This window comes from Rhinoderma darwinii, chromosome 11 (genome assembly GCF_050947455.1).
Source record: "Rhinoderma darwinii isolate aRhiDar2 chromosome 11, aRhiDar2.hap1, whole genome shotgun sequence".
NCBI classification, from domain to species: Eukaryota; Metazoa; Chordata; class Amphibia; order Anura; family Rhinodermatidae; genus Rhinoderma; species Rhinoderma darwinii.
Window position 1 is genome coordinate 61,045,847 of NC_134697.1, and position 26,275 is coordinate 61,072,121.

The window sequence follows — 26,275 nt, forward strand, 5'->3', positions numbered from 1 at the left end:
AAAACACAAAAAGCAATTGAGAAATTAGCAGTTTGTTTTTTTTCCCCGTTTCCCAGTACATTATATGGTACTTGGAATAGTGACAATAGAAACTACAACACCTCCCACAAAAAAAAAAATAAGCCCTTATACCACTCCATTGATGGAAAAATAAATAAATGTTTTTTGCAAGATGAGTTGTATGTTATGTTGGTGCCATTTTTTGGTACGTTTACAATATCGTTTCATTTATATACATTTTTATTTAATGAAAAAATGCATAAAAAAGTGTTTTGCTGCATTTTTTTTTTTTTTTATATTTTTTTTTACAACCGATCATAAATGCTGCTCTAAATTTGTCATGCTGGTTGTTACGGTCGTGATGATACCAATTGTGTATATTTTTGTGCTTTGGGACTTATATTTTAATAATGTTTGAAAAACAATTTTTTCCTATTTTTTTTTTTTTTTATTTTATTGAATTTTTTTTTTTTTTTTAATTTAATACCTTTTTAAAAAAAAAAAAAAAAAAAATGAATGTCACTTTTTTTTATCTTATAGGGTGATTTTTTTAATTCAGATTTTTTATTTTAATGTACTGGCATATATCTAAAGTATATGCCAGTTCATTAGCCTGTGTACTGTAAAGTATGCCCTAACAACTGCCTGTGTACTGATCGTATTCTCTAACCCGAAATATGGCCAAACTGTGGTTCTTCAATAGACCCTGGATTATCGGTCGATAGAAGTTATGTCCTTTATTCGCATCACGGGGGTTTCCTGTGATGTGATCCAAGGGGAAGCCCCTCTCTTAATTTTTCCTTTTGAATGCCGCAATTAGTTTAGATTGCGGCATTCAAGGGGTTAACTATCTCTGACCTCTGCTGTTAGAGCGGGGCTTTGTATTATAACCGTTGCCCCGCTCCTGGCGCGATCAGCATGACGTCTATCCTCGTTATGATGCGGCAATGTCCAGCCACTCACAACGAGCGTAGACGTCAAGCTCCGCCCACCAGTAATGTCAGTCACGGAGGGAGGAGTGTTTCTTCCTCCTCCTGTAAAGCAGCTGCCGCTAAATACCGAGAACATGGCGGGCGCTGTTCAGTGTGCGCGCCATGTTCTCTGTCGCACTAGTGACTGAATTAATATATTTCACAGCCCAAAATTTAAATACATCAATTCATGGTATTGAACAATTTGAAATTTCGATGCATCGTACGACTTTAGTCCCTTCTACCCCATGATCTAGTTATGCAAAGAGCTGACGTGGCATCTGCGCTGTCGTCTGGAACATATTATTGCGAAGAACAAAGACCATTCACGAGATGAATGTGCTGTATGTTTCACTAGGTTTTGACGCTTATTTCAGCAGGTATATTAATGGGGACCTGACATGTCAAACCTGCAGTCTGATCTGCGGGCAGCAGGAGCCGAGCAGATTAATATATAGTTGTGTACAAAAAGATCAGCTGTCATTTATTGATTCCAATCCCTGTTAACGCTGGTCTTAAGAGTCCAGGGGGCGGTCTTGCTCGGTTATTGTCAGTTGTTTGTGTATGCATTCTCCTTCAGGGAAGGCTGTCAATCACTGTGTAGGACCGCCCCCTGGACTCTTTACCCCACAGTGAGCAGGGATTTAAACGAACAAATTCTAGTTTATCCTGAATTTATTTTGACACAACCATATATCAATCTACTCCGCTCTTCCTGCTCTATAACGTTTTGCCTTCAGATCGGAAATCACGTTCTACATGACGGGTTCCCTTTTAATGCTTGCTCTTTGCTCCCGTGTTTCAGAGTATTGTAAGATTGTAGACACATTGGGGCACATTTGCCAGTAGTGTTTGTAAGGATGTCACTTTACAAAGGAAGTACTGTCTAACCCGATACAAACTGCGACAAATTGAATAAAATAATACACATTAAAATATTTTTGGGGCGACTCATGACTAGACACATTTTACAGAGGCTTTCCCACCTCAAATATTTATGGCAGAGTCACAAGGTATGCCATAAATGTTTTATAGATGGTGTCTTGTCTCAAAGCAGGCGCCCTAGCCTTTCTTTCTAACTCTCATAGATGTCAAAGGAGAGATGAAATCCATACAAATGCGTGGTTACCCCTCCACTTAGTAGCCACGTTGGATTGCCGAACAGGGGAAATGGGGAAATTCTAGGGAAAATGCTGTGGCACACAGTAGTCCAAATATAGTCCGCAGTACCAGCCTGAATTGCTTTTTGTGTGCATGAGTCCATAAATGCAGACCAGTAAGAAATCGTATCAGGAAGGTGCTTGGATCACTTTGCCGAATACTTTCTAAATACTTACGTTACCGGGAATCTGGATATCTTCTTTCTCTTGTGCTGTCCGCTTTTTCTTTTTTTAATGCATTTTTCTCTAAGGGGACTAGTAGCACAGTCCGAGAGTATACGGATATATTTGTTATAATGTCCTGTGTAAAGAGTGAGCGTGGCATTTTCCCCTCAAATGCTAAAATGAACAGGGGAGTTTTGATTTTTGTTTTAAATCTGTCCAAAGAATTTTACATGCTGCCATTAGGAAAAATAATCCAGAGCCACGGTCTGGCATACCCCTGCTGTGCAGATGATACCTAACTGTACCTGTCCTTTAAGTCGACTGCGCTACTGATTCCGTCAGGAACAACGGAACCCTGTCGCAACGGTGACAAACGGAAACCTTTAGCAGCGTTTCCGTCACCATTGAGATCATTGGTGAGGGAAACAGAAGCTAAGGTTTCCGTTTGCCTTTCCGTTGAGGGGTTAACCCGACAGAAACCTCTGCCGGAACCCCTCAACGGAAGGGCAACGCTGATGTGAACAGGCCCTTAGCTGGTACACGCCTTCATAGCCTCCCGGCTGGACTCCGGTAATGCCCTATACGGAGGCCTCCCTTATAAAGCAATATACCGTCTTCAGTTAGTTCAGAACACTGCGGCTAGGTTAATAACCAAAGAACCTCGACATCCTCCCATAACACCAATTCTCACCGCATTGGCTGCCTCTAAAATGAAGAATAACGATTTGTAAAGAATTTGCTTGCTGACCTTTAAAGCCATAAAGAACTTAGACCCCAGCTACATGAAATAACTACTGAAACTACACTCCCTGCCATCCTCAGATCAACACGCATGAATGAAATGTCCATACTCCGGATCCACCATGAAGTATGTCTGTCATGCGGGCTTTGCTCTCCGGAACTCATTACCTGGATCAATCCGAGAGATCTCCTCGTCCTCAGACACATACAGTCAAAAGCTGAATGGTGTCTAGTCGCTGTGCAGCAGCTTTGATGGTCTCCACGTGCCGCTGCTTCCTGAAGTCTAGTTTCTCTTTACTTGCTGTGGTTTTGATATAATTATGGTTTCATGACCACAAGAGCAGGTAAATGTAGACGACATGGCTACTATTTCCTGTTACCATTCTCTACCTATTCATTTGAGTTCTTCAAGAGACACCAAGCTTTTAGCTGGCAGCCACAACACTGTCTTATGTTTTTTCTTGTTTACTTTTTTTTTTTCTTCTTCTTCCTCCTCCTCAAGAAAGCAGAATGAAAATGGACCAAAAAAAACTCCTGCAAGTCTACACAGCGCTTGAGGCGGTCTGATTAAAGGCCATGTTCAGGCAGGATCTTGTTGTTGGGATGAATGCTGGAGCACACAGAAGGTTTCTGACTTGCTTTGCCGGATGATGATCGCCTACAGCAATAGTCCCCCCCATTGCTGATATGTTCATAAGCGGTCTAGGCAGGGAGATTGTTCTATCTGACCTGTATTCACTTAACCTCTTCCTTAGCAAAAAATGAAACGTCAGCCCATGTCCAGGAGGCAAATTAAAGAGGCTCTGTCACCAGATTATAAGTGCCCTATCTCCTACATAATCTGATCGGCGCTGTAATGTAGATAACAACAGTGGTTTTTATTTTTAAAAACTATCATTTTTGAGCAATTTTAGATTAATGCTAATTAGTTTCTTAATGCCCAACTGGGCGTGTTTTTAACTTTTGACCAACTGGGCGTTGTAAAGAGGAGTGTATGACGCTGACCAATTAGTGACTAATCAGCGTCCTATACTTCTCTCCATTCATGTCCATTTGTACTCAGCGCAGTGTGATCTCGCAAGATCTCGCTGTGCTGTCACGTACACCCACATTAACTTTACTGAAGTGTCTAGACATTTCGGTAAAGTTTGTGCGGGACTTAATCACAGCACAGTGTGATCACGCTGTCCTGTGTGAGTAAGCCCCACAAAAACTTTACCGAAGTGTCGTTAATACTTTACAAAATATGGCCAAATATGCCTAAGGCCGTGTGGCAGATTTGCTCCAGTTTCAGCGCAAATCCCAAAGCAAAGTATTGTAAAAGTATAATGCAAGAATTTTTAGATTTTTTCTTTTAACCCTTTTGCAACATTTGGCGTAACTGTATGTCATAGCTGGGAAGGAGGTGTATGGAAAAATTAAATAAAAAGTCGTATGCACTCCAAAGTGGTACCATCACAATCTTGCCCCGCAAAAAAACTCCCTCAGAGAACTTCCACGAGGGAGAATACAAATATTATGGTGACACACAACAATTTTATTTAATATTTTTTTGTTTTGTTTTTGTAGCAAAACATATTAAAAAAAATAAAAATAAAAATTTTGACTTCGCCGTAATCTTTTCAACCCGCAAAATAAAGTTAACAGGTCATTTTTGCTGCGTGGTCAACACTGTAAAAGCAAAAATCAAAGAAGGAATTGCTTTTTGTTTTCCATTCCACTGGCAAATAATTTTTTTTTTTAGTTTGAGTACATTAAATGGTGCGATTTAAAAACTGCAACTTGTCCTGCAAAAAACAAGCCCTCAAACCGCTATATCAAGTATGGCTCTGGGATTGCAGGTAGGAAAAAAATATTTAAAAAAAAGGCTGCGGTGGGAAGGGATTAACAAAACCCAGACCGTTGTCTAAGCAAAAAAAAAATGGTCTAGATTTGCGGACATGCTGCGTATTTTCACATCTGCATTCTCTGTTGTGCTGCGTATTTCAGCCTCTGGCTTTGACTTTCTAGCTTATTCAGAACTGGTTATTTGTCTTGTGAACTTTCTTTTTGTTTTTAAATATTTATTTTTTAAACATTTATTAAATTATCTATTTCCATTTTGAAGGTTAATATTTGTATTGGGTCTTTATAAATAAATGGAATGTTTTTTTAGAAGTAGAAACGATAGGAGGTTTAGGGCTCATTCAGACGAGCGTACATGTAGTCCGTGTAACGGCCGTTAAAAAGACATGTGTCGTGATGAATCCAGTGGGTAGTACGATCAAATTAGAATTAAAGTGATGTTTGTTCAGAATTCAGTTATATGTCACACTCTTAGGGCTCATTCAGACGAGCGTGTATCACGTTAGAACAACGGCCGTCACACGGACTCATGTATTTCAATGGGGCTGTTCACACGATTCTTGTTTCAACGAACCGTGTGAAGTGTCCGTGAAAAGATAGAACATGCATGTCCTATTTTTTTGTACTTCGCTTCCCTCCATAGACTCGTGTCTATGCGGGATGGCTGATGACGCATCCCGCATGAGTGCACCTTAGAAGTTGAAAATTGTAGTTTTTCACGTCTGAGGTTGGCTACATTCGTCTGAATGTAGCCTTACATAGTGAAAAGTTTTTATATCATTTATTTTGGCAAAGGCTTCTTTAGAATATTCTTTGTTCAAGCCCGACATACGTAAACCACCAATAAGGCCTCATGCACACGAACATATTTTTTTCCTTCTATAAATACGGGTCCTTGGTCACATGTATTCGACCCGTATTGCACCAGTATTTACGGGCACGTTTTCACTGCAAAATTGCACTGTACTAATCGGCAGCCCCTTCTCTCTATCAGTGCAGGATAGAGAGAAGGGACAGCCCTTTCCGCAGTAAAAGTAAAAAATTCATACTTACCCGGCCGTTGTCTTGGTGACGCGTCCCTCTTTCGACATCCGGCCCGACCTCCCTGGATGACGCGGCAGTCCTTGTGACCGCTGCAGCCTGTGATTGGCCTGTGATTGGCTGCAGCGGTCACATGGGCTGAAACGTCATCCCGAGAGGCCGGACTGAAGGAAGAAGCAGGGAGTTCTCAGTAAGTAGGAACTTATATTTTTTTTTTACACGCTGATCTATATTGTGATCGGTAACACTGTCCAGGGTGCAGAAACCGTTACTGCCGATCGTTTAGCTCTTTCAGCACCCTGGACAGTGACTATCCCCTGACGTCGCCTAGCAACGCTCCCGTAATTACGGGTGCACACACGTAGTCACCCGTAATTACGGGAGCCCCATAGACTTCTATGGGCTAAAATAGCACATGTTCTATATTTTTTAACGGCCCAGGCACCTTCCCGTAAGCTTACGGGGAGGTACCCGTGGCCAATAGAAGTCTAGGGGCCCGTAATTACGGGAGTTTTTACGTTTGTGGGCATGGGGCCTAACGAAACAGCAGAGCCTTTCACACCCACCAGGCTCTGACTACTTGTTCCATATATAGATTGTGTTCAGTAGGCATCATGACAGGTTAGTTATTACCAAGATTTAACTTTAGATCCTAAGCCTCGGGTTCCAAGTACTGTAAGTTGATACCTGGCCCGGCTGCCCTGCTGCGTATGGGGACTGTATGGCGAGAATCTGGCTCTACATTTGGCCCATCTTGATGAAAGATGTTCTGGAAAAAGCCAGCGAGCGCCCGTTCTTTGTGCACCACCAGCTGGCATCTGTGTTTTTTGTATCTTCTCGTTTCCCCCTTTTGGCTGTGAAGCCTTGTTGCCTAGACCCAATCTGACAGATCCTCCAGATGAAACATGATACATCTTCTCTCTAGTCCCCCTCCTTTTTTTTTTCCTCCTCCTTTCTTCCTTCTTTACAAACTTTGCCATGTAACAAAACTGGGCTTGTTTGGAACCATCGGAGGAGCACTGAATAGCACTATTGTTGTGAAAACAGTGCCCTGATTCAAAGAAGTTTAGCTCCCTAGCTGCTGCTGCCATGTTTTCTCCGCCCTGCCTCTTATCTGGGCACTGCAGGTGCAGGAAAAAGTTCTCTGCCATCTTAACAGCTTATGTTCTGGAGAGACTATTGAAAAAGTATATTTTGCTTGTATTGTAGGAAGACGCAGCGCTGAGAATCGGCATCTCGTACATATTACAGGAGAATGTGACCATAGCAGCATCCTGCCGGCTCATATAGATACAGTAAAATATTGAATATATACATCTACATGACAGAACGAGGCCTGTCAAGGTCTACAGCAGTGTTCATAGTGATAACATCACATTTATTCTACGTAGTGAGTAGAGTGAACTAGGATTATTTTTTTTTAGAAGCATTTAGTTCCTAAACGTCAAACTTGAAGATCTTAGCCACGTGGATCACAATTTACTTTGAATTTATTTGAATTTAAAATTCAATTAAAGGTTTATCCAGGGTTAAAAAAAAAAAAAAAAAAAAGTGCGTCTGTTTTTCCTCAACCTTGGCATACTCTTCTCTGGTTTAATTGGAAAGATATGAGCTGCAATACCAAGCACAGTCTGTGGTCAAGAGTGGCGCTATTTCTGTGAAACAAAAAGCAGACCTTATTTTCTAATCCTGGATTACCCCTCTACCTTAATTATTTGTGGATAAGGTTAAAGTGCTTCTAGTGAAACTAGTTACTAGTTGTACAATTTTGCAGTTTAATTAATGTCGGGTTACTGCATCCACTTAAGCTGAACTTGACATCTATATTCAATCACTATTCCCTTGTCAAAACACAATGTGATCCTTACATCCCCAATTTAATGCAACAGTTGTCAAATTGATATATCAGCTTGTGCAAATCTTCCTCTTGTCTGCGGTCTTTTGGGAATTGGTCGTCCATTCGTGCCCTAGCAACTTGCATTCCATTACCGCGGCTTCCAGCACTTGTCTTCCTTGTGACACATTGCAGCAGCAGATTGATTGGTAGTTACATAAGAAGACTGCCATTGTCTGAACTTCCTAAGTGTCTTCTTTATGGATATAGAGATGTGTAGTTCGTTTGCTGAGGGGAAAAAAGTATCGATGCAGTTATAACACATTTAAAGAGAACCTGTCACCTTTCCTGACGTCTGTTTTAGTAAATAATTCAATTTCCCATTAAATAACAATTCTGGAGCATCTTTTCTTATAACTCTACGTTGTGCCGTTCCTCTGTTATTCCTTCTAGTACTTTATGAATAAGTTAATAACTGGGTGTTACTAGTTGGGGGTGTGTCCTTACAGACTGATGTCCAATCAGTGCTGACAGTGAGACTGTGTATGGACGCGCTCCTTTGACAAGGCAAATGATCACACCCAGTTGTCAAATTTGTTCATATATTACAAAGAGGAATAACAGAGGAATAGCACAAAACAAGAGTTCTAAGAAAATATGTGCCAGAATTGTTATTTCATGGGTAATACAAGTATTTACTAAAATAGACCTGTCCGGAGAGGTGACCGGTACTCTTTAATAGAATGTATCCATAATTACAGTAAAACATATAACATGCTACATTATTTCTTAACCCTGTGGATGCTTTAGGACATATATGGAAATTATAATTTACAGTTCTAAGGTTACGTGCTGTTGTCTCCCAACACATGGCTGTGGCACAACAGGACCTCGAGTTTTTGAGCAGAGGTGGCAATCTCTCTTCAGTCCAAGCCACAGTGACGATCACAGAGCACTTTTTCTTTTTTTCTCTTTTACGGTATGTACACATGGAGGAAATTTTGCGGCACCGAAAATTCCACCTGACCATTCATTTCAATTCATGAGTCGTGCGCTGCTTTTTCCTGGGAAAAGAAGCGTCCTGCTCAATCTTCGGGCAGATTTCGCCCGAACCCCACATTGGTGTCAATGGGAGGGAGGAGTCTTCCTGACGACGGCAGGAATTGTTCCACGGCGGATTTTGCGGCGGGACCTGCCACTCAAAATCCACTGTGTGAACTAGCCCTTAAATGAACAGGGATTTTTTTTTTTAAATGATTTTCTGCTAAAATCTGACATGTAATGTAATCCAATCCTGTATATTAATTTTATGTTCATGGTATCCAAAACTTTTCCTATTCACTCGTGGTCTGTCAAGCATCCCAGGCTTGGTGTGTTGATACATGGGCATTACAAGGAGATCTTTAGGCACGCTTTGATGCTAGATTGCTGCGTATGCTATTCACCTTCCTACCGCACAGTTTGTTTACATCCCGGCATTGGACTTGTGGGGTGTCAGAACAGCAAATGCGCATGAGGCAGAAACTACTATCTATGTTGTATAATGGAGAAAGCAATCTTTTTTTTTTTACTCTTCGCATGCGTGGATCCAACTACTGTGTACGAAGTCCATACACACATTGTGCAAGCAGCACAACTCTAGGTCCGAAACAGGATGTCATTATTGAGGCTCCGTCAACGGGACATGGATCAGGAGCCTGTAAAATATGTCAACTGTCGACACGGCAGGATCACAACAGTTTTGCGGATTTGGGTGCCATGATGGCAGTATCTCTTTAACGACAATCATGGCTGTATTCTTGTCAGATTGGACGACCCAGAGCAGTGGATGCTTCTGTCATATGAAAATGCTGAGATCCCATCCAATGTATGTGACCACCAGCTGCTGTTCAGGTATATGAGTACAGAGGCAGAACTATGCAATTTTGCGAGTCTTTTTGTGCAATTTTTTTTATTTATTCTTTATAGTAGACTTATAATGGTGTAAATCCCGGGACTATACCGCATTTAACTGATGTTCTTTTGCTGGCGGACGAATCATGCTTTGCGAGAAGCTTTTAAATCCTTTGATTGTATACAGGCCATAGGAGCTCAGCGTGTCACATAAACCACCTTACTCCTTTCCTTGGAAATATAGGCAGCATGACCGCCTTTACTGTGAAAACATCACTAACAAAAGCATAATGGTTCATTATGGCCTCAATACGATAATGTTTGTTTCTAAATGGAACTTAAAGGGGAGTTGTTGTTTTGTTTTTTGTTTTTTTAAAGCTAGGACCCATGAGAACTTATTAGGGCTTGCTCATATATGCGTCAGAGGCCGCCGTTAAGAACCTCCATTGCAGATCACGCTACTTTTGCCGGATTAAATAGCACAGCACGCTGCACTATTTTGTGAGACCTGATGGAACTCCTTAACATCAATGAGTTCTGTCGGGCTCCGTTTTTTTGCTGTTTTACTTCTATGACGGAACAGAACAACGGAAAGCTATAACGCAGATGTGAACACAGAACGACTTATGTAGTCTGCTGTAGTAGTTTACTTTGTTGCATCCATGTATGCAAATCTCAGGTCTGACTACACATGGAGATCTACGTGCGTGTCCTGTGAGTTGCTTACACAAGTGGCAGTATTAACATATATAGTCCATAGTCCAGTTCGAAATCAAAAGTGTTAAAGGAAGTCTGTCACCACGTTTGACACCTTGCCCTCAAACTGCTAACACTGCTAGAGAGGGGAAGAGGGTACAAGTTTAACCATACCAATGTCGGCGATCATACACCAAGCATAACTAGGGAGATGAATTTTTAATTGTTTACGTGCCGTATGCTAATGAGATGCCAAGTGTCCACCAGGCAGGGAAATGTCCTGGCTTTTTTTCCGTAAACCCGCCACATCCCCCTCAGCTCTACTGGTTATGACCAGGAAACCACCAGAGCAGTCACTCAAGAACAATCACTTTTGAGCAGAGGGGAGATTTTGGGGAACCAGGACACATCCCTGCATGGTGAACACTTGGAATTTCATTAAAATAAGTGATTACAACTTCATTTTGCTTGTTGTATGATCGCCAAAATCAGTATGTTAAAATGGTATCCTCCTCACCTATCTAAGGATGTTAGCCATTTAGGGGGTAATTGTGGTGACAGAATCCCTTGAAAGTTTAAGTTGTCTCAATTTTTTTCCATAAATCAATTAATTTTTTCCCATTTCTAGTTATGAGGACCCCTACTTCCTAATTGTACACTCCCTCTCAATTCACTGCTAAAATTCGTATTCGGAGAGGTAGAGAAGAAGACCGCTTACTTGAGGGATCAGGTTACTGCATCTCAGTCTATGGAGCTGCTGGAGGGAGACAGACAGATGGTTTACTAGGATCCAGACTGGGGTGTGACATTCACTTGGAGGAGATTACTCTGCAGTAAGGAGCATTGTAGCTGTGAATTAGGCACTGGGCTGAGATAAAACACAAGAAGCTGCAGCGTCCGTCTGTGTTTCCTCCAGCAGCTCCTTGCTGTCTTCATCTCTACCTCACAGAATACAGGGTTTAGCAGTGAATTGAGAGAGAATGATCAGTGCAAGAGACAGCGGGAGAAGGAGAGGCATCTGATGGGTGGAGAGAGAGGCATTTTTCTCTAATAAGATATATTACAAAATTTCCTATATTTGCTTTTACTATTGAATTCTGGGGAAAAAATTAACCAACGGCTACACTATTAAAGCACATTTCAATTCTTCTGATACAGAGCTCGAAATCCCCCTATCGGTCCGGGTATCGGACTGCCACCGATAACATACTGATGACCTATCCTGTAGACAGCTCATCCGTATGAAAAAACATTATATTCCCGGAGAACCCGTTTAAGTGCCTGTGATATGTTTGTGACCTTGGAGCCAAGTCTGTCATACTGGGACTCCCCTGGTGTTGTTGGTGCACAATCATAGCAGCTGTTGAGCCACTAGCTGTGGACCTATGTGCCACTGGTTAGGGAACACTGGTTTGGTATTTTCGTGGCTCATACTTTATAGCAAATCGAAAAGGTAAACATTCAATGAAGCCACTGCAATCTGTGGGGTTTTACACCACTTCTGCCCTACAAATGAATTTATTTTGGTGGAGCAGCTTGATGGGTGCCATGTCAGGAGCCGGTTCGGCTTCGCAACGCGTCACCTGTATCCTTTAAAGACTTATTGACCTACATCGTGTCTGCTTCCTCTTTATGTGACACTAGCAACCAACAGTGGATTACGTTCCAAGGAACCAGCGCCACTTCAAGGGTTGGTTTTTTTGTAGTTTTTTCACCTACCCAAGGTGTCATTCTCACAATCCCACTATCCTACCTAGAACCGGTCCAATTATTTGGCTTCCGCTACAACCTGTGGCTTGCAGTTCCCTGACGTCCAACTAAAAACTCAAAGTCTACATCTTTAGGGGTGTCGTGCTCCTAGCACGACCTCACCAGGTGAGCATATTTATCACCACATCATCTATTTTACTCCTTATGTAGGTAATGCCCTATGGTGGCGCCGGTTTGTATTCCCTCTTTCTTCTATGTCCGTAGCTCCAAGCTAATTGGCATCACAGAGAGAACTCTCAGGACAAGTCTCATGACCAGCACCCTTTGTTGCATACAGCAAAGAGTTATTCAATTCTTTTTTTCGTTTTCACTGTTTCAAGCTTCTTAGGAAAAATTAAATAAACTTTTTAATTTTATGATACACATCTATATTCTAATCCATATTAATCTAGCAAGAGCTGTGACAACAACCTGTTGCAATCTTTTAAACACGTTTTCAAATTCCCCAAATCCTGAATTAATAGTGGGGACTCCCACATTCACAATGGTCCTCTATTAGCCAGATTGAAGAGCAACTACAAAGACCGTCTCTCCCTCTGGAGGACATGGCACGTCTGCCTTACATGGAGAGCCCATTGATTTCAGTGAAAAATGTAATTCTTCATTCCCCCTGTGGCGGTGAATGCTTGCTGGCTTATTTCCCACAGATTACAGCTGATTGCTGGAGGTCCCTGTCATCCGCTTATTTTTAGGGGCCTTTCTAATCAAAACGAACTGTCCAAAGCTGACAACCCCATTAAATGCCAGCAGCAAGTTTCTAGGCGCCTTGACTACCTGACTCCTAGAGTTTCAGTAAAAGAAAAAAAAAAAGGAAATCGGCAAGATTGCCTTAATTTTGAATCTTCTTCTTTTTTTGCGTGTGAATTCGCACCACTGAGCGCTCTGTACTATATGGCTATTTTCTTTTAACATCTATCGGCATTGGAATTTTTGAATATATTTACAATAGTTGCATTTAGTAAGGGACTAACTTGGGGGTTAATGATCTGACATCACAGCTTTTATATCGGAAGTAAAATTGACTTATCATTTATTCCACAAAAAGCGTAATAAAATAGCAAAGCAATAGTAAAACATTTGTGAAGTAGAGAAGCTTCTCTTAGACTTGCCACTTATCATGGCATTGTGCCCAAACATTTACTGTGATCATTTTGTGAGTTTCCTTGGCTATAAATCTGTTTTTTTAACAGTTCGGGTCTGAAATGCATTACCTCAGCTTGAGACGACTCTTGCGGCTGATATTTTTTAGGTGCACAGCCTGCACTCTGCGTGGGCAACGCAAGCCTTAATTGTAACCTGCCAAGTCGAACTGCTGAAAGCATTTAATTCTAAAAAGCAACTCCTACTTTTCAATACAGATATTTTTTTTCCAACGCTGTAAACAATTGATCCAGGTTGTTTTCAGACCATGTGAACGGTTTCCAAAAGGGGAGGAAATTAATTCCAGCCTATATTATTTTGACATTTTATAATTATTTAAAACTGTAATTAAAATGTTATGAAAATCTCACATTAGTATGATAGACTTGATTTTGCTTTCGACCCTGTGTCCTTCTGGAATAAAATATTTTCTACTTCATCTATTGCCTAAGAAATGATGAATACAGTCGATCAATTCGGGTTACTGACTAGAATAGTGCACTGCCCAGTTATCTTTACGGGACTAGGTTTGTGGTTACACAGAGATTTTTTGAAGTGCGACATCTTCAGTTGCATTAGTATTAGGGTATGTTCACACAACCTATTTTCAGACGTAATTCAGGCGTTTTACGCCTGAAATGATGGCTCCATTACGCCTGCAAACATCTGCCCATTGTCTGCAATGGGTTTTACGATGTTCTGTTCCCACGAGCCTTTATTTTTCGCGTCTCTGTCAAAATACGGCACGGAAAATGACAGCTTGTCAAAAGAAATGCGGGACACTCCTTGGGACGTTTTTGGAGCCGTTTTCTCATAGACTTTATTGAAAACCGCTCCAAAAACGGCCGTAAAACGCGAGTTGCTCAAAAAACGTCTGAAAATCAGGACCTGTTTTCCCTTGAAAACAGCTCCTTATTTTCAGACGTGTTTTGTTAATCATGTGAACATACCCTTAGAGTCGCTGAACAGTTAGTACTAAAATATTGCATACAAAAATATTTATTTTATAAAACATAATATAACCTCCACATATGACATCCCAACAGCATGTACTATAAATATATACACTTTTTATTTTAGGTGAGCGGCAATAAAAACAGAGAAAAAGTTAGAATTGTGTTTTGTTTGTTTTGCCCCTCTTAGATAAATGTAAATAAAAACCCAAAAAATCCACTAACAAATACGTGACACAACATCTTGTAAAAAAAAAAAAAAAGGCCCCATATTGCTGCGCTGATGCAAAAATAAAAAAGTTATTCGTTCTGGAATGCCGACAACGCTTTTTGTGGTCCTATAAGCCAAAAATGGCTTGGTCCTGAAGGGGTTAAACAAGGGAAATCTACCTAAAAATCTCAGGCTTGCAGGACGCCCATTGACATTGTTGAGTTCCATGTTTTCATGATTGAGTTCAATGAAAGCCTACAATCCTTGCTTGTGGCTTTTAGTTCTAGCTATTACAAGGAGTTCTATATAACGTGGGGTGTCTGACCCGCACCATCTAGCATCCCTACAGTTTCCCAAAATTTTAAGATCTGGTTTGGAGCAGTTTCTTTAAAGTAGAGTCGATGGAGTGCTGATTCTTTGTTTTCTCATCCAGCCAGTTGGTGAGTCCAGTCTGTATGGAGTCGTACGTGGTCCTATTTTAATCCGCTAGCTGTTTAGGGTTATAGAGGATCAGTGCTTCCTAGTCAAGAAACCAAGCACTTTAGCCGCGTCCCTTATTCTGCTCATAACTCCTCTTTTCTACAGGGTCGCATTGTATCCTTTTTGAGTCTTTATAGGAGCCTGGTTCCAATTCTTGCAATTTCAGTGACTGCAGATATTCTCCCACCATGCAGACGTATGATCTCTTGCCAGACTGCAGTCCGTATACTGGTGTCGTTTTGTCTCTTTCTGACAGATTTTTTACTTTAGGAGCATGTTATTTCACTGCACATTACACCACGACACTATTATACCTTCATTAAGAAGAGTTGGTGTCGCTCCCCTGGTGATGACGTCACCATTCCCCGAGCACTGTTGGGAAATCCATTCCAATAGTTCTGCTGAGCACATATTTCCCTAGGCAGCTGGAAGCGAGAACATATTGGCTCGAAACACAAAAATTAAAAAAGTTTCCATCGTGTCCAGAGTTAATGCAGCTTTCAGCCAGATGTTGAGTATTTTTCGTTCTGATTCCGCTGCCACATGTGTCCTAATTGTCTCTTTCAGGAAATATTTTCTGTCCAAAGTAAAGAGTAGACGTCCAGGTACAGGGGTTGTATGCGAGGAAGTGTAGGGACACCTGTGTGCAGACGTGTTGGCAGATTGTTTTTCTTGTCATCGAAGAAATCAAACAATTCTATTGTTCTTGAAAATGTGGTATCATTTGTTCCATCCAATATTCAGTGTTCTAGGAATAACAACCTCTGTATTCTGCTTGGTGAGCTGAAATGGATGCGTTGTGCTCTCATGATACCACATATTCAAGCACAAAACTTCTGCTGCATTATTTTTTTTATATCCAGCCCTTTTCTGTAAGTGTTGGTCCTGATATCTTGTACAGTGGCCAGATAGCAAGTTAAAACTTTCTGTTCTGTGACATAGGCAGTCCACTATGCTGCACAGAATAACTACCACCAACTAATGTATCTACGTATGTGTAGGAAATATATAACCCCAGCACACACAGAGGTACGCAAAAGATCCAGATGCAAACAAATTTAAGTTTTATTGCAACAAAAGATGGTAAAGTTGAGGTGGAAAGCGACTTGGTAAAGACGTTTCGGCCGAACCTCGGCCTTTGTCACGGTCGCTGTAAGACGATATCACTGTTATGGGTTGTCCGCCGGATATTCCCTGTGAGACACACAGGGAATATCCGGCGGACAACCCATACCAGTGATATCGTCTTACAGCGACCGTGACAAAGGCCGAGGTTCGGCCGAAACGTCTTTACCAAGTCGCTTTCCACCTCAACTTTACCATCTTTTGTTGCAATAAAACTTAAATTTGTTTGCATCTGGATCTTTTGCGTACCTCTGTGTGTGCTGGAGTTATATATTTCCAATATTGTGGGATTCTCGTCCCTACCTTACTAGCACCACGCCAATTGATTGAGGAGTGCATCCCAATATCTATTTTTGATTTCTACGTATGTGTAGACTGGTGACCACCAACTAATGTATCTATGGATGTGTAGACTGGTGAACACCAACTAATGTATCTATGGATGTGTAGACTGGTGACCACCAACTAATGTATCTATGGATGTGTAGACTGGTGACCACCAACTAATGTATCTATGGATGTGTAGACTGGTGACCACCAACTAATGTATCTATGGATGTGTAGACTGGTGACCACCAACTAATGTATCTATGGATGTGTAGACTGGTGACCACCAACTAATGTATCTATGAATGTGTAGACTGGTGACCACCAACTAATGTATCTATGGATGTGTAGACTGATGACCACCAACTAATGTATCTATACATGTCTAGATAATGTGGTCTACTGTACAGGAGTTGTTGCCAGTGGTGTAGGAGGCCTTAAAACATGCTGTAGAGAGGATATTCGAGGTATATGTATGCCATATTTACAGGACATGTCTGAAATGGAAATGGCCCATTAGAGACGCAGCAGCATGTTGCAAGATAAGTGTTTACAAAGTTACACAACTTATGTAGATAAAATATTTTATACTTATCCTTTTTTACATCCTGTATTCTACCCAATTTTCATCCACATAGTTTGAAGGTCACTGAGCTGAAATCTTCCATCAGTCCCTGCTGTCTCAATGTCTACACAGAGCTCGCTGTGGTGACTCATTTGACATAAGCTGTTTTGGTAGTGTCTGTGAATGAAATATCCATTCCGTACATCTGAATGGGGTCGTTTCTACATTACGTGCATGGATTTTTATGAGTCCCATTCAGATCACTTGGATAGTTGAAGAAATTTCTGCTACAAATCCGCTGTTTGTATACTTCCTAAGGCTGGATTCACACGGGCTGGAAATTTATGTGGATTTTCGTATACGTAACAATTCCGCAGCTATGTTTTAAGTGCATATTTTACTACTGAAATCCGCAATGATCATCCAGAGTAGAATGCACATGCCGCGGTTTTGACAATCCACAGCATGCTCTGGTTTGTTCAAATCTCATCCACATGGCTGGGACGGTTATCCGCTGGGGAGTTTCCGCTTAGAAATCTGCAGTATTTCCATCCTGTGTGAATCCAGCCTTACAGTTCTCAGCAAAGCACCTGTTTGCAAAGTGAAACTTTGTGCACAAAATGCAAAAGTAAGGGATTGGTGGGGTTCCCAGTGGTCGGACTGATTACTAGGTTGTGATGTATCCTAGCAATGCGCCAAAAAGTGATATGGTGGAAAAATCCATTTAATTGTGCCATCAAAGAACTGTATCCAGTAACCTATTTGTAAATTGTATTCCAAAAATGACCTCCAACTACAATATAAATTGGTGGGAATTGTTTTTTGCATGTATGATTAAAATCCTCATTACTATTGCAAATCTAAATAGATGAATGTATTCGGGTAACTAGTGGAGCTGTGTAGCTAGTCGGTAGTCAGCCGATAACCAGGTATTTGCAGGATAGCCCGGACATTGCAGGCGAGGAGTTAATGAAGTGTTCTTGTTTTCCAGTAAAACACCCTTTTTGACAATTGTTTTTTTTTTGTTTTGCCCAATTCCAGGACACAGCCTGACGGCGAAGATTAAACTGCTGGATTAGACTCTGGGAGGGAGTCTTTCTTCAGAAGCCGCTCCTTGCCAGCACAAGAGGAAGGAGAGATGTGAGAGACGATTGGGATGTAATCTTATGGTGGCAATCTGTTAAGCAGCCCGGATCGGAGTGCGGAGAAGCAATGGGAATTGGAGGCCATGGTAACCTGACATAAATGGCAGGCTGGAGGCGATCTCACCTCTTTGCGTCCTACTTTTACTGCCTGCTACTGTGCTGCTGTTGCTGCTGCTGCTGTCCTGAGAGACGTCGCATTTTGTCATTGTGCAGTCAGAGGCCAGTCATCAAGCATTTTAGGTGAATGCTACAGGCAGGTGGGGTTTTTGGCCTCAACATGATTAATCTATGGAAACTGGTTCGGCACATGCGACAGCTGGAACTCCACCGATTGATTCTACTGTTGATTGCTTTCTGCTTAGCCTCGATGTGTTTTTTAGCTTACTATGTGACCAATAGCCCGAAAATCAAGGAGCCTCCCCCTTTACCCTTTAGTGACTGCAGCAGTCAGCAAAGGATTGTGGTTCAACCCCAAGCAAGCTGGCGGATAGCCAAATCTGTGGATACCTCCCGCACTGAACCAGTGGTGCTTGTGTTTGTAGAGAGCATATACTCTCAACTCGGACAGGAGATTGTGGCTATATTAGAATCTGGCAGATTCAGATACAGGACAGAAATAGCTCCCGGGAAGGGGGATATGCCAACTCTGACGGACAAAGACCGTGGTCGTTATGCTTTGATCATTTATGAGAACATCTTGAAATATGTTAATCTAGATGCTTGGAACCGGGAACTGCTGGACAAGTACTGTGTGGAATATGGAGTTGGAATCATTGGTTTCTTTAAAGCTAATGAAAACAGCTTATTAAGTGCCCAGCTAAAAGGCTTCCCACTCTTCCTACATTCCAATCTGGGATTGAGAGACTACCATATTAATCCGAACGCTCCACTTCTTTATGTGACCCGAGCGAATGAGGTGGAGCAGGGTCCGCTTCCTGGAGATGACTGGACAGTATTTCAGTCTAACCACAGCACGTATGAACCTGTACTGTTGGCTAGTACCAAGTCTGCCGAATCCATTCCCCATCTTGCTACGCACAAAGCACTTCATGCCACTGTGGTGCAGGACTTGGGCCTCCATGATGGTATCCAAAGGGTACTTTTTGGAAATAATCTCAACTTTTGGTTACACAAACTCATTTTTGTTGATGCTATTGCCTACTTAACAGGCAAACGTCTCTGCCTAACACTTGACCGATACCTTTTGGTTGATATTGATGATATATTTGTTGGAAAAGAAGGAACCCGAATGAAAGTATCAGATGTTGAGGTAAGTTGTTTGGTAGTTAAAGTCTTAAATGAATATTTAAATGTATTAAAAAGGTAGTCCAGTCATAAGAAATAGATGGCCAATTCTCCAGGTAGGCCATCAATATCTGATCGGTGGGGGTCCGACTCTAGGCACCACCGTTGATCAGCTGTTTTGAAGGGGCTGCGGCGCTACTTCCCTATTACAATCACTGCTCGTATTGAGAATCGCCGACACACTTGTATCGGCGGTTCGCAGTATTACAGCCTTCTCCCATTCACTTAAATGAGAGAAGCCTGTGAACCGCTTTTACAAGTGTGACTGCGATTCACCGTACGAGCAGGTAAGGAATGAAGGGGAAGCAGCTGCCCATTCAAGACAGCCGATAGGCGGTGTGCCTGGAGTGCCCCCAGCGATCAGATGTTGATGGCTGGAGTGCCACAGTTTAGAAGCCGCTGGCCTATTTCTATATTTTTATACATTTTGGTTTCTAATTGCCACAAAATCGGCTTTGTTTCTGATTTTCCTCTTTGCTAAAATCAACAAGATGTCCAGATATTTTATCAGTGTGTGAAATTGATGGGTACCCCAACAATCCCTAAATATTCTATCTATTCTTACGCACCAGTACTCTAATTGTGCTCATGTTGTAATATGCTGTGGCCAATTATAATTCCCAGGTTGCATTGGTCTATTTTTAATATTGCGAAATCTCGAAAGTCTATATGTTCCTGCCATATCTAGGCTGAAGCGTTCTCTGGTGATCAAAACTCTAAAGCACTGTGCACATGACATTGTCAAGGAGGAGCGAGGGTTGAAATAGACCTGCCATGCAGACACAGAACTTATTCTACCAGTTCAGCTAAATCCTAATCTTCTGGGTACAGAGCCGAATTACTCACCTGTCACAAAAGGGGACTCATCCGCAACCACCAAATCATGTGACTACAATCCTATTATAATAATCTCTTTATTTGGCATTATCCTGTTAAGGGGTTTTATTGGTGTTCTGCTTTGTATGTAATGTTGTAAGCCTTGTTCAACAAGGTGGGAAAATTGCAACAAGAGATTTATTTTAAGAAAAATATACACTCCGTACAAAATACATTTACAAAGTCATGAAACATTCTAAAATAATTTCGATTTATTGCTACTACCAGAGTGTTGTAATAGATTGTCTCACAATAAAGCTGTCGCACAGTTTTGTATTTCTGGGTATTTGGCTGGTAATCCAACCATGTCACGTAGAAATTCTGATAATCTTGTTTACAGCGCAGAACTACATAAGTATCTTGAATATCACAAGACCAGAAGCAGGAGACTGAGCGGAGATAACTGATTACGAGAAAGCTCTGATTAAAAAACCAAGTGATATTACAAGCATTTTCTATATCAACCCTTCTAAGTAAACATCAGCTTCTCATATTGCTGGAATGAATGTATGATCTATTGTACAATATACCATATAAATTGCATTTTTTGAATATAAATATTTTTCGGGGAACAAACGAGATGTAGGCGCTGCACCGTAGCATAAAGATATGGGTGCTATCCCCAGAGGAATGTTGACAAAAAAACCTCAACAATGTTCAACCACAATCCAAAAGAAGAGGCAGCACTCCAGTAGTGTAGAAAAATCCCAAATTTATTCACCCAACATACAGGCAACGTTTCACCTTCCCATTGAAGGCTTGAAAATGCCTTCAATGGGAAGGTGAAACGTTGCCTGTATGTTGGGTGAATAAATATTTTTCGTGTTCACACTACAGTTTCAGCCATGTCCTGTACAGAGTTTCACATGGCACCATTTTCTTTTATTTTTTATTTTTTAATTTGTACAAAAATAACATTTGTATGAAATCTGATGGTGCAGTAGGGCCCTATTGAAGTCTGTGAGCATCTGCAAGTTATAGCGCCGGAGGAGCGGAGCAGATTAATAGATTACTTGGAAAATATTCAGTATAACTTGTAATTTATTGATTTTAAATCCCTGATCTTTATATGCTTAGGAGTCCAGTGGGCGGTCCTACTCAGTGATTGACAGCCTTCCCTGTATGAGTGTGAATAGAGATGGCTGTCAGTCACTAAATAGGACCTCCCACTGGACTCTTAAGCATATAAAGAGCAGGGATTTAGATGAATAAATGACAAGTTCTTTTGTTTTCATCCCTGGTCAGAATAAGGCTGAAATTGGGACATTAATGACACAGTGGTAGATCTAATAGTCAATAGGATATTCCTTTTAAAGTGTGTGCAGGATTGTCATCCAGCTTTTCCTAAGTTCCTGAATGGAGAGAATTGTAGGAGAAAAAGGGATCATTCCAGGGGCGCTGCTGTGTGGTCGCTTTCGTGTCCGGATATTGCACCTCTACAGTAGATGTATTCTGTAACGGCCGCTCATAAAAGGCCGATCGCTGCACCTTGTAAAATACCCCAATGTAAAATAATTTCACATGAATAATTTTGTCGTGATTGAAAGGCTATAGGGTAATTGCACATTATCGTGCGTGATTTGGAGGAGAAACTATGGCCATTTTTTTTATTAAATACTTAGCTGGATCAAACCTTTTAGCATCAGACAATCGGCGATGTCCTACCAGCTCATTGATTTTTCATCTATTGTTCAAGCTCCCAGCGACCCACCGTTATTATGAGTCTGGGGGCTTTATAGGTACAATGTTCTCCTGGGGGGCATGAACCTGCTGCTTTTACGTCACTGGGGATGTCCTCTTTATCTCATCCCAGAGTTTACGCTTCCCCCTTTGGGTTTATGCAAGCAATGTCGTTTTATTTGTGACGTGATGGTAACGTGGATTTTGATGCTGATATAGCTGCGGTTTTCACTTATTGCAATGAATAAAATCCTTAAGGAAAATCTGTGGCATTTCCACAACCAGGCATGCCATGGGTTTAAAAATCCCCCCGCATGCCTAAAAACCGCTGCAGATATGTTACACTGTAAGTGAATGGGGTTTGTTAAAAGCTTCTTGCGTAACACTGAACCTAAATTCCGCAACAGATAGATGTAGGATCCCTGCCTAAAGTGTATTAAAATTTAGAGACCGGCAGCAAATGTTTAGTTGCAAAAGGCTACGTTCAGACGAGTGTAGCTAACCTCGGATGTGAAGAACTGCAGTTTTTCACGTCCAAGGTGCACCCATGCGGGAAGCGTTGTCACGGATCCCCTGTGGACTAGAATCTATGGAGGGATTCGTGACCAGCAGGAAAATAGAACATGTCCTATTTTTTTTTTACAGACCCTCACGCTGAACGTGTGAACGGTCCCATTGAAATACAGGAGTTCGTGTGACGGCTGTTTTCTTTTACGGCCGTCGCACGTTAGATAGACGCTCGTCTGAATGAGCCCTTAGACTGCTCACCTATCTGCCTGTCTCCAGTTCAGGATTATATGCATTTCTCAATATTGACATTAGGCTGTTCTTACTCCAGACCGTAAGGACAAATTTTCTTATGAAAAATATCTCTCTCTATCCCTTCTCTCTCTCTCTTCTTTCTCCTCCCTTCTCTCTCTCTCGCACTCGCACTCACACTCTCTCTCACTCACACTCTCTCTCACACTCACACGTGGGCAAATACAGAAAAAATGCTAAAAGTGCAAAGAATTAAAGCATAAGGAAAAGGGGAGCAACTAGCACATGGCTAAATGGATTTGGTTTCAGACCCTACAGGATTTGCACATAAGAAGGATTATAATTTTCCTCAGGCGTGAAGTTTCAGCTCCCTGCGACGACTGCTCCTTTCATGTCATTTCAAGGAAATTTTTTTTCCCCTCCCGCTTCGCCTTTTTTTCTAGTCTCATAGAGCTGGCTGGAAGCAGGGGATCTATCCACAGGAGGGATCTATATCTATGTTATATGTACAAGCTTAGAGGCGAGGTGCGGCTTCTGCTATTCATTGCACTGTCTGGTGTGGAGGTTGGCGGAGTTGGGTTTGTCAGCAGGGCGTCTGTATGACAGCTTGTCAGGCGGCTCAATGTGAAGCATTTTCTGTGTCCATGCTCCTTGTGTGCAGCGCGCCGCATGCTTGCCTGCTGAGATTTGCTTTTGGCTTTGCACCTATTTGTTATCTGCTTGGGTTTACTCCTGGCAAGAAATAGAAGATCCCAGGGAGATTTTCTCCTCCAAACCACTTAAAATGCAAGGTTGAAGCTTGGGAACAACAATGATGTAAAATGCGCACATCTTGATCAGATCTTCATTTCTATTAAGAATTCAGGTTCCCGTATGACAGATCATTGATCATCCATACATATTTTGTAATTACAAGAATAGAACAGTAGATCTCACAAACTCATCAGAAAGATTTAAAAAAATTAAAAATGGAGACGAAATTGTTCAGAAAACTAATGGTTAATACCTAAATGAAATGTATTGGTCATCTGTTTAAGGCTTTGTACACACTGAGTTTTTTGACGCGGGAACCGCGCCTCAAAACTTGTCAAAAACGGCCCGAAAATGTCTCCCATTGATTTCAATGGGAGGCGGAGGCATCTTTTTCCCGCGAGCAGTACAACAGTCTCGCGGGAGAAAGAAGGGACATGCCCTATCTTCGGGCGTTTACGCCTCTGACCTCCCATTGACATCAATGGGAGGCAGAGAAAGCGTACTTCGCTTTATGCCCGCGGCGCTCAATGGCCGCGGGCGAAAAAAGCCGTGAAAATCGGTGTGCAGGGAGAGGAAAATCTGCCTCAAACTTCCAAACGGAATTTTGAGGCAGAAATTCCGCCTGCAAAAAACTCCCATGTGAACATAGCCTAATCGTGTCATGTAACATCCGGTTTTCCCCTCTGCAGTGGATTGACTGCTCTGCTTATAGACTCTCTTACACTAATGCAAGGAGTAACACCTTGTACAATAAACTGCTCCTATTCTGTTACCCGATGCGGTGCCAGCTGTTTGGTAGCGTAAGATCTCCTGGCAGACTCCCCTTAAACCTTTAGAATGTGTAGTGGTAATATGCACTTCTGCAGTATAAGAGTATATTCACACGCTGCAGATTTTGTTGCAGAACTTTATCTGAATGTGGTTGTTTCTGCAGCGGGTGCATGGATTTCAGCAAGTTACATTCAGATGAATGGAAGTGATTTTCAGTTGCAGAAATCTCTGCAACAAAATATGCCACATGTGAATTCACCCTTAGGCCCCCGGCGCACACAGATTTTCAGATGGAAAATCTGTAGCGTATTACGGTAAGTCCACACGTTGCCTAAATATGGTGGATTTTCCGCATAAAATCGGCAGCATTATACAGTAGCATCAAAGTGGATGAGAGTTTAACAAGTCTCATCCACACGCTGCGTAAATAGGAGTGGAAAAAATGCTCAGAAATTGACCAGCGGTGCGTTTTCTTTAATCCGCAGCATGTCTATTGTATTTGTGTAATCGCTGCTTTTTTGCTGCGGGTTTTCTCCATTTGAATTCAATGGGGAGATAAAACCCGCAACAAATAGAAGATGTTGCAATTTTTGCCGGGGAAAATCTGCGAATTCGCGCATAAATCGCAACTCGGAAAAAATATTTTTTTATACCTGCCCAGAATTCAGTGCTGCTTCGTCCAGGCCGGCCTCCTGAGTTGACGTTTCATCCCATGTGGCTGCTGCAGATGTGAACAAAGCCTTATTAGTATGTACTTGCTTGTTTCAGTGTATCTAATTGAGTTACAATTTTATGTGAAGTTCTTGAAAACTTGGGTGTGTGGAGAAGCTGGCACTACCACTTCCATATATAAACCAAAAGGCGATAAACCCCTATAAATAAAATCAGTATCTTTCTTCATTACAGTGCCAAGGAAACCTTTATGTCCCATGAGCTGTGTAAACCGTGAGCAGAAGACCCCTGTGGACTCTGTAGCTCATTCTTCACGCTCTGACCCGTCTTTGCCTTGTCTCCTCGCTCATCTCCAATGTTGGATTACTCCGCCTTACAGTCTGGTTTGGGCCTTATCGTCTGACAGATGTGTTGTCATGGTAACGCCAGGCAATCTCTAAATCTCCATTGGTGCACACAACTGTTAAACCTCCTTAGCCGGCTTTCCACCCACTCCTCATTCTATCTGTCATCTTTAAAACCGGTGATTGAGAGTGGCAAGAAAACACGCCCTGTCGGCTTCCGACCCAGGCTGTGCAGGTATTGCTGCAAATCTGCAAGTTCCTCTAGATATGTTCCTGTGGCTTCCATGACAAGACCCCTATTATGTCTCTATCTGGAGGATTTACTAACAATATCAGGAGCGCCTGTGCTGCACGAGTCACAGATGAGTGTTAGCTTCACTTTCAGATCCTTTAAACCTCCGAGTACCCGTATAATAATCTCCTGCACCCCAGTACAAAACCTGTACCAGGGCCCCTCAGGTTCCAGGGTCCTGGTGCACTGCCACCTCTGCATCTTCTATAGCTACGTCCATGCGAATACTGAAAATGCCCTAAGGATTTATTTTTTCTACATCACGGCATAATTTCACAACATGCTGCTCTATTGATCTTTGTGAAAATCAATGAAAGCTTTTTTTCAAAAACAATAAATAGTACAAATGTCAAATTTAAAATCGCTACCTACACAGTGGGGCAGATATACTTTTAGATGCTTTTTGTGCCTCGCTCGATATAGGTTCTGGGCTTAGATCAAAATGGGTCATGGCTTAAATAGGAATTACACTTTCATCAGACTTCTGATGTATCATAGAGACATATCAAATGTTTGGATCGGTGGGGGTTCGGGTGCTGAGACCCCCACCGTTGCTGAAACGAAGGTGCAGAAGCGCTCACCTAAGCACTTTGCTCCTTCGACTGTGGTCAGTGCTCATCGTCAGGCTGAAGACTACCCACATAGATGTTCCGCTTGACCTGGAGTGCCAATCACAGCCGAAGGTGCAGGGTGCTCCGGAGAGTGCTTCTGCACCTTCAATTCAGCAATGGCGGAGGTCTTAGCACCTGGACCCCTACTGA

General features: G+C 41.9%; 1 protein-coding gene across 1 annotated transcript in view; it reads left to right on the forward strand.

The window, feature by feature from the left end:
- The window catches only part of NDST2 (N-deacetylase and N-sulfotransferase 2), a 124,376-nt gene that overhangs the window by 45,778 nt on the left and 52,323 nt on the right, over positions 1–26,275 (forward strand). The window contains exon 2 of the mRNA XM_075841653.1: positions 17,959–19,332. Within this exon, the coding sequence (XP_075697768.1) occupies positions 18,307–19,332 (1,026 nt within the window). The 5' untranslated portion in view covers positions 17,959–18,306. The remainder of the gene's footprint in view (positions 1–17,958; positions 19,333–26,275) is intronic.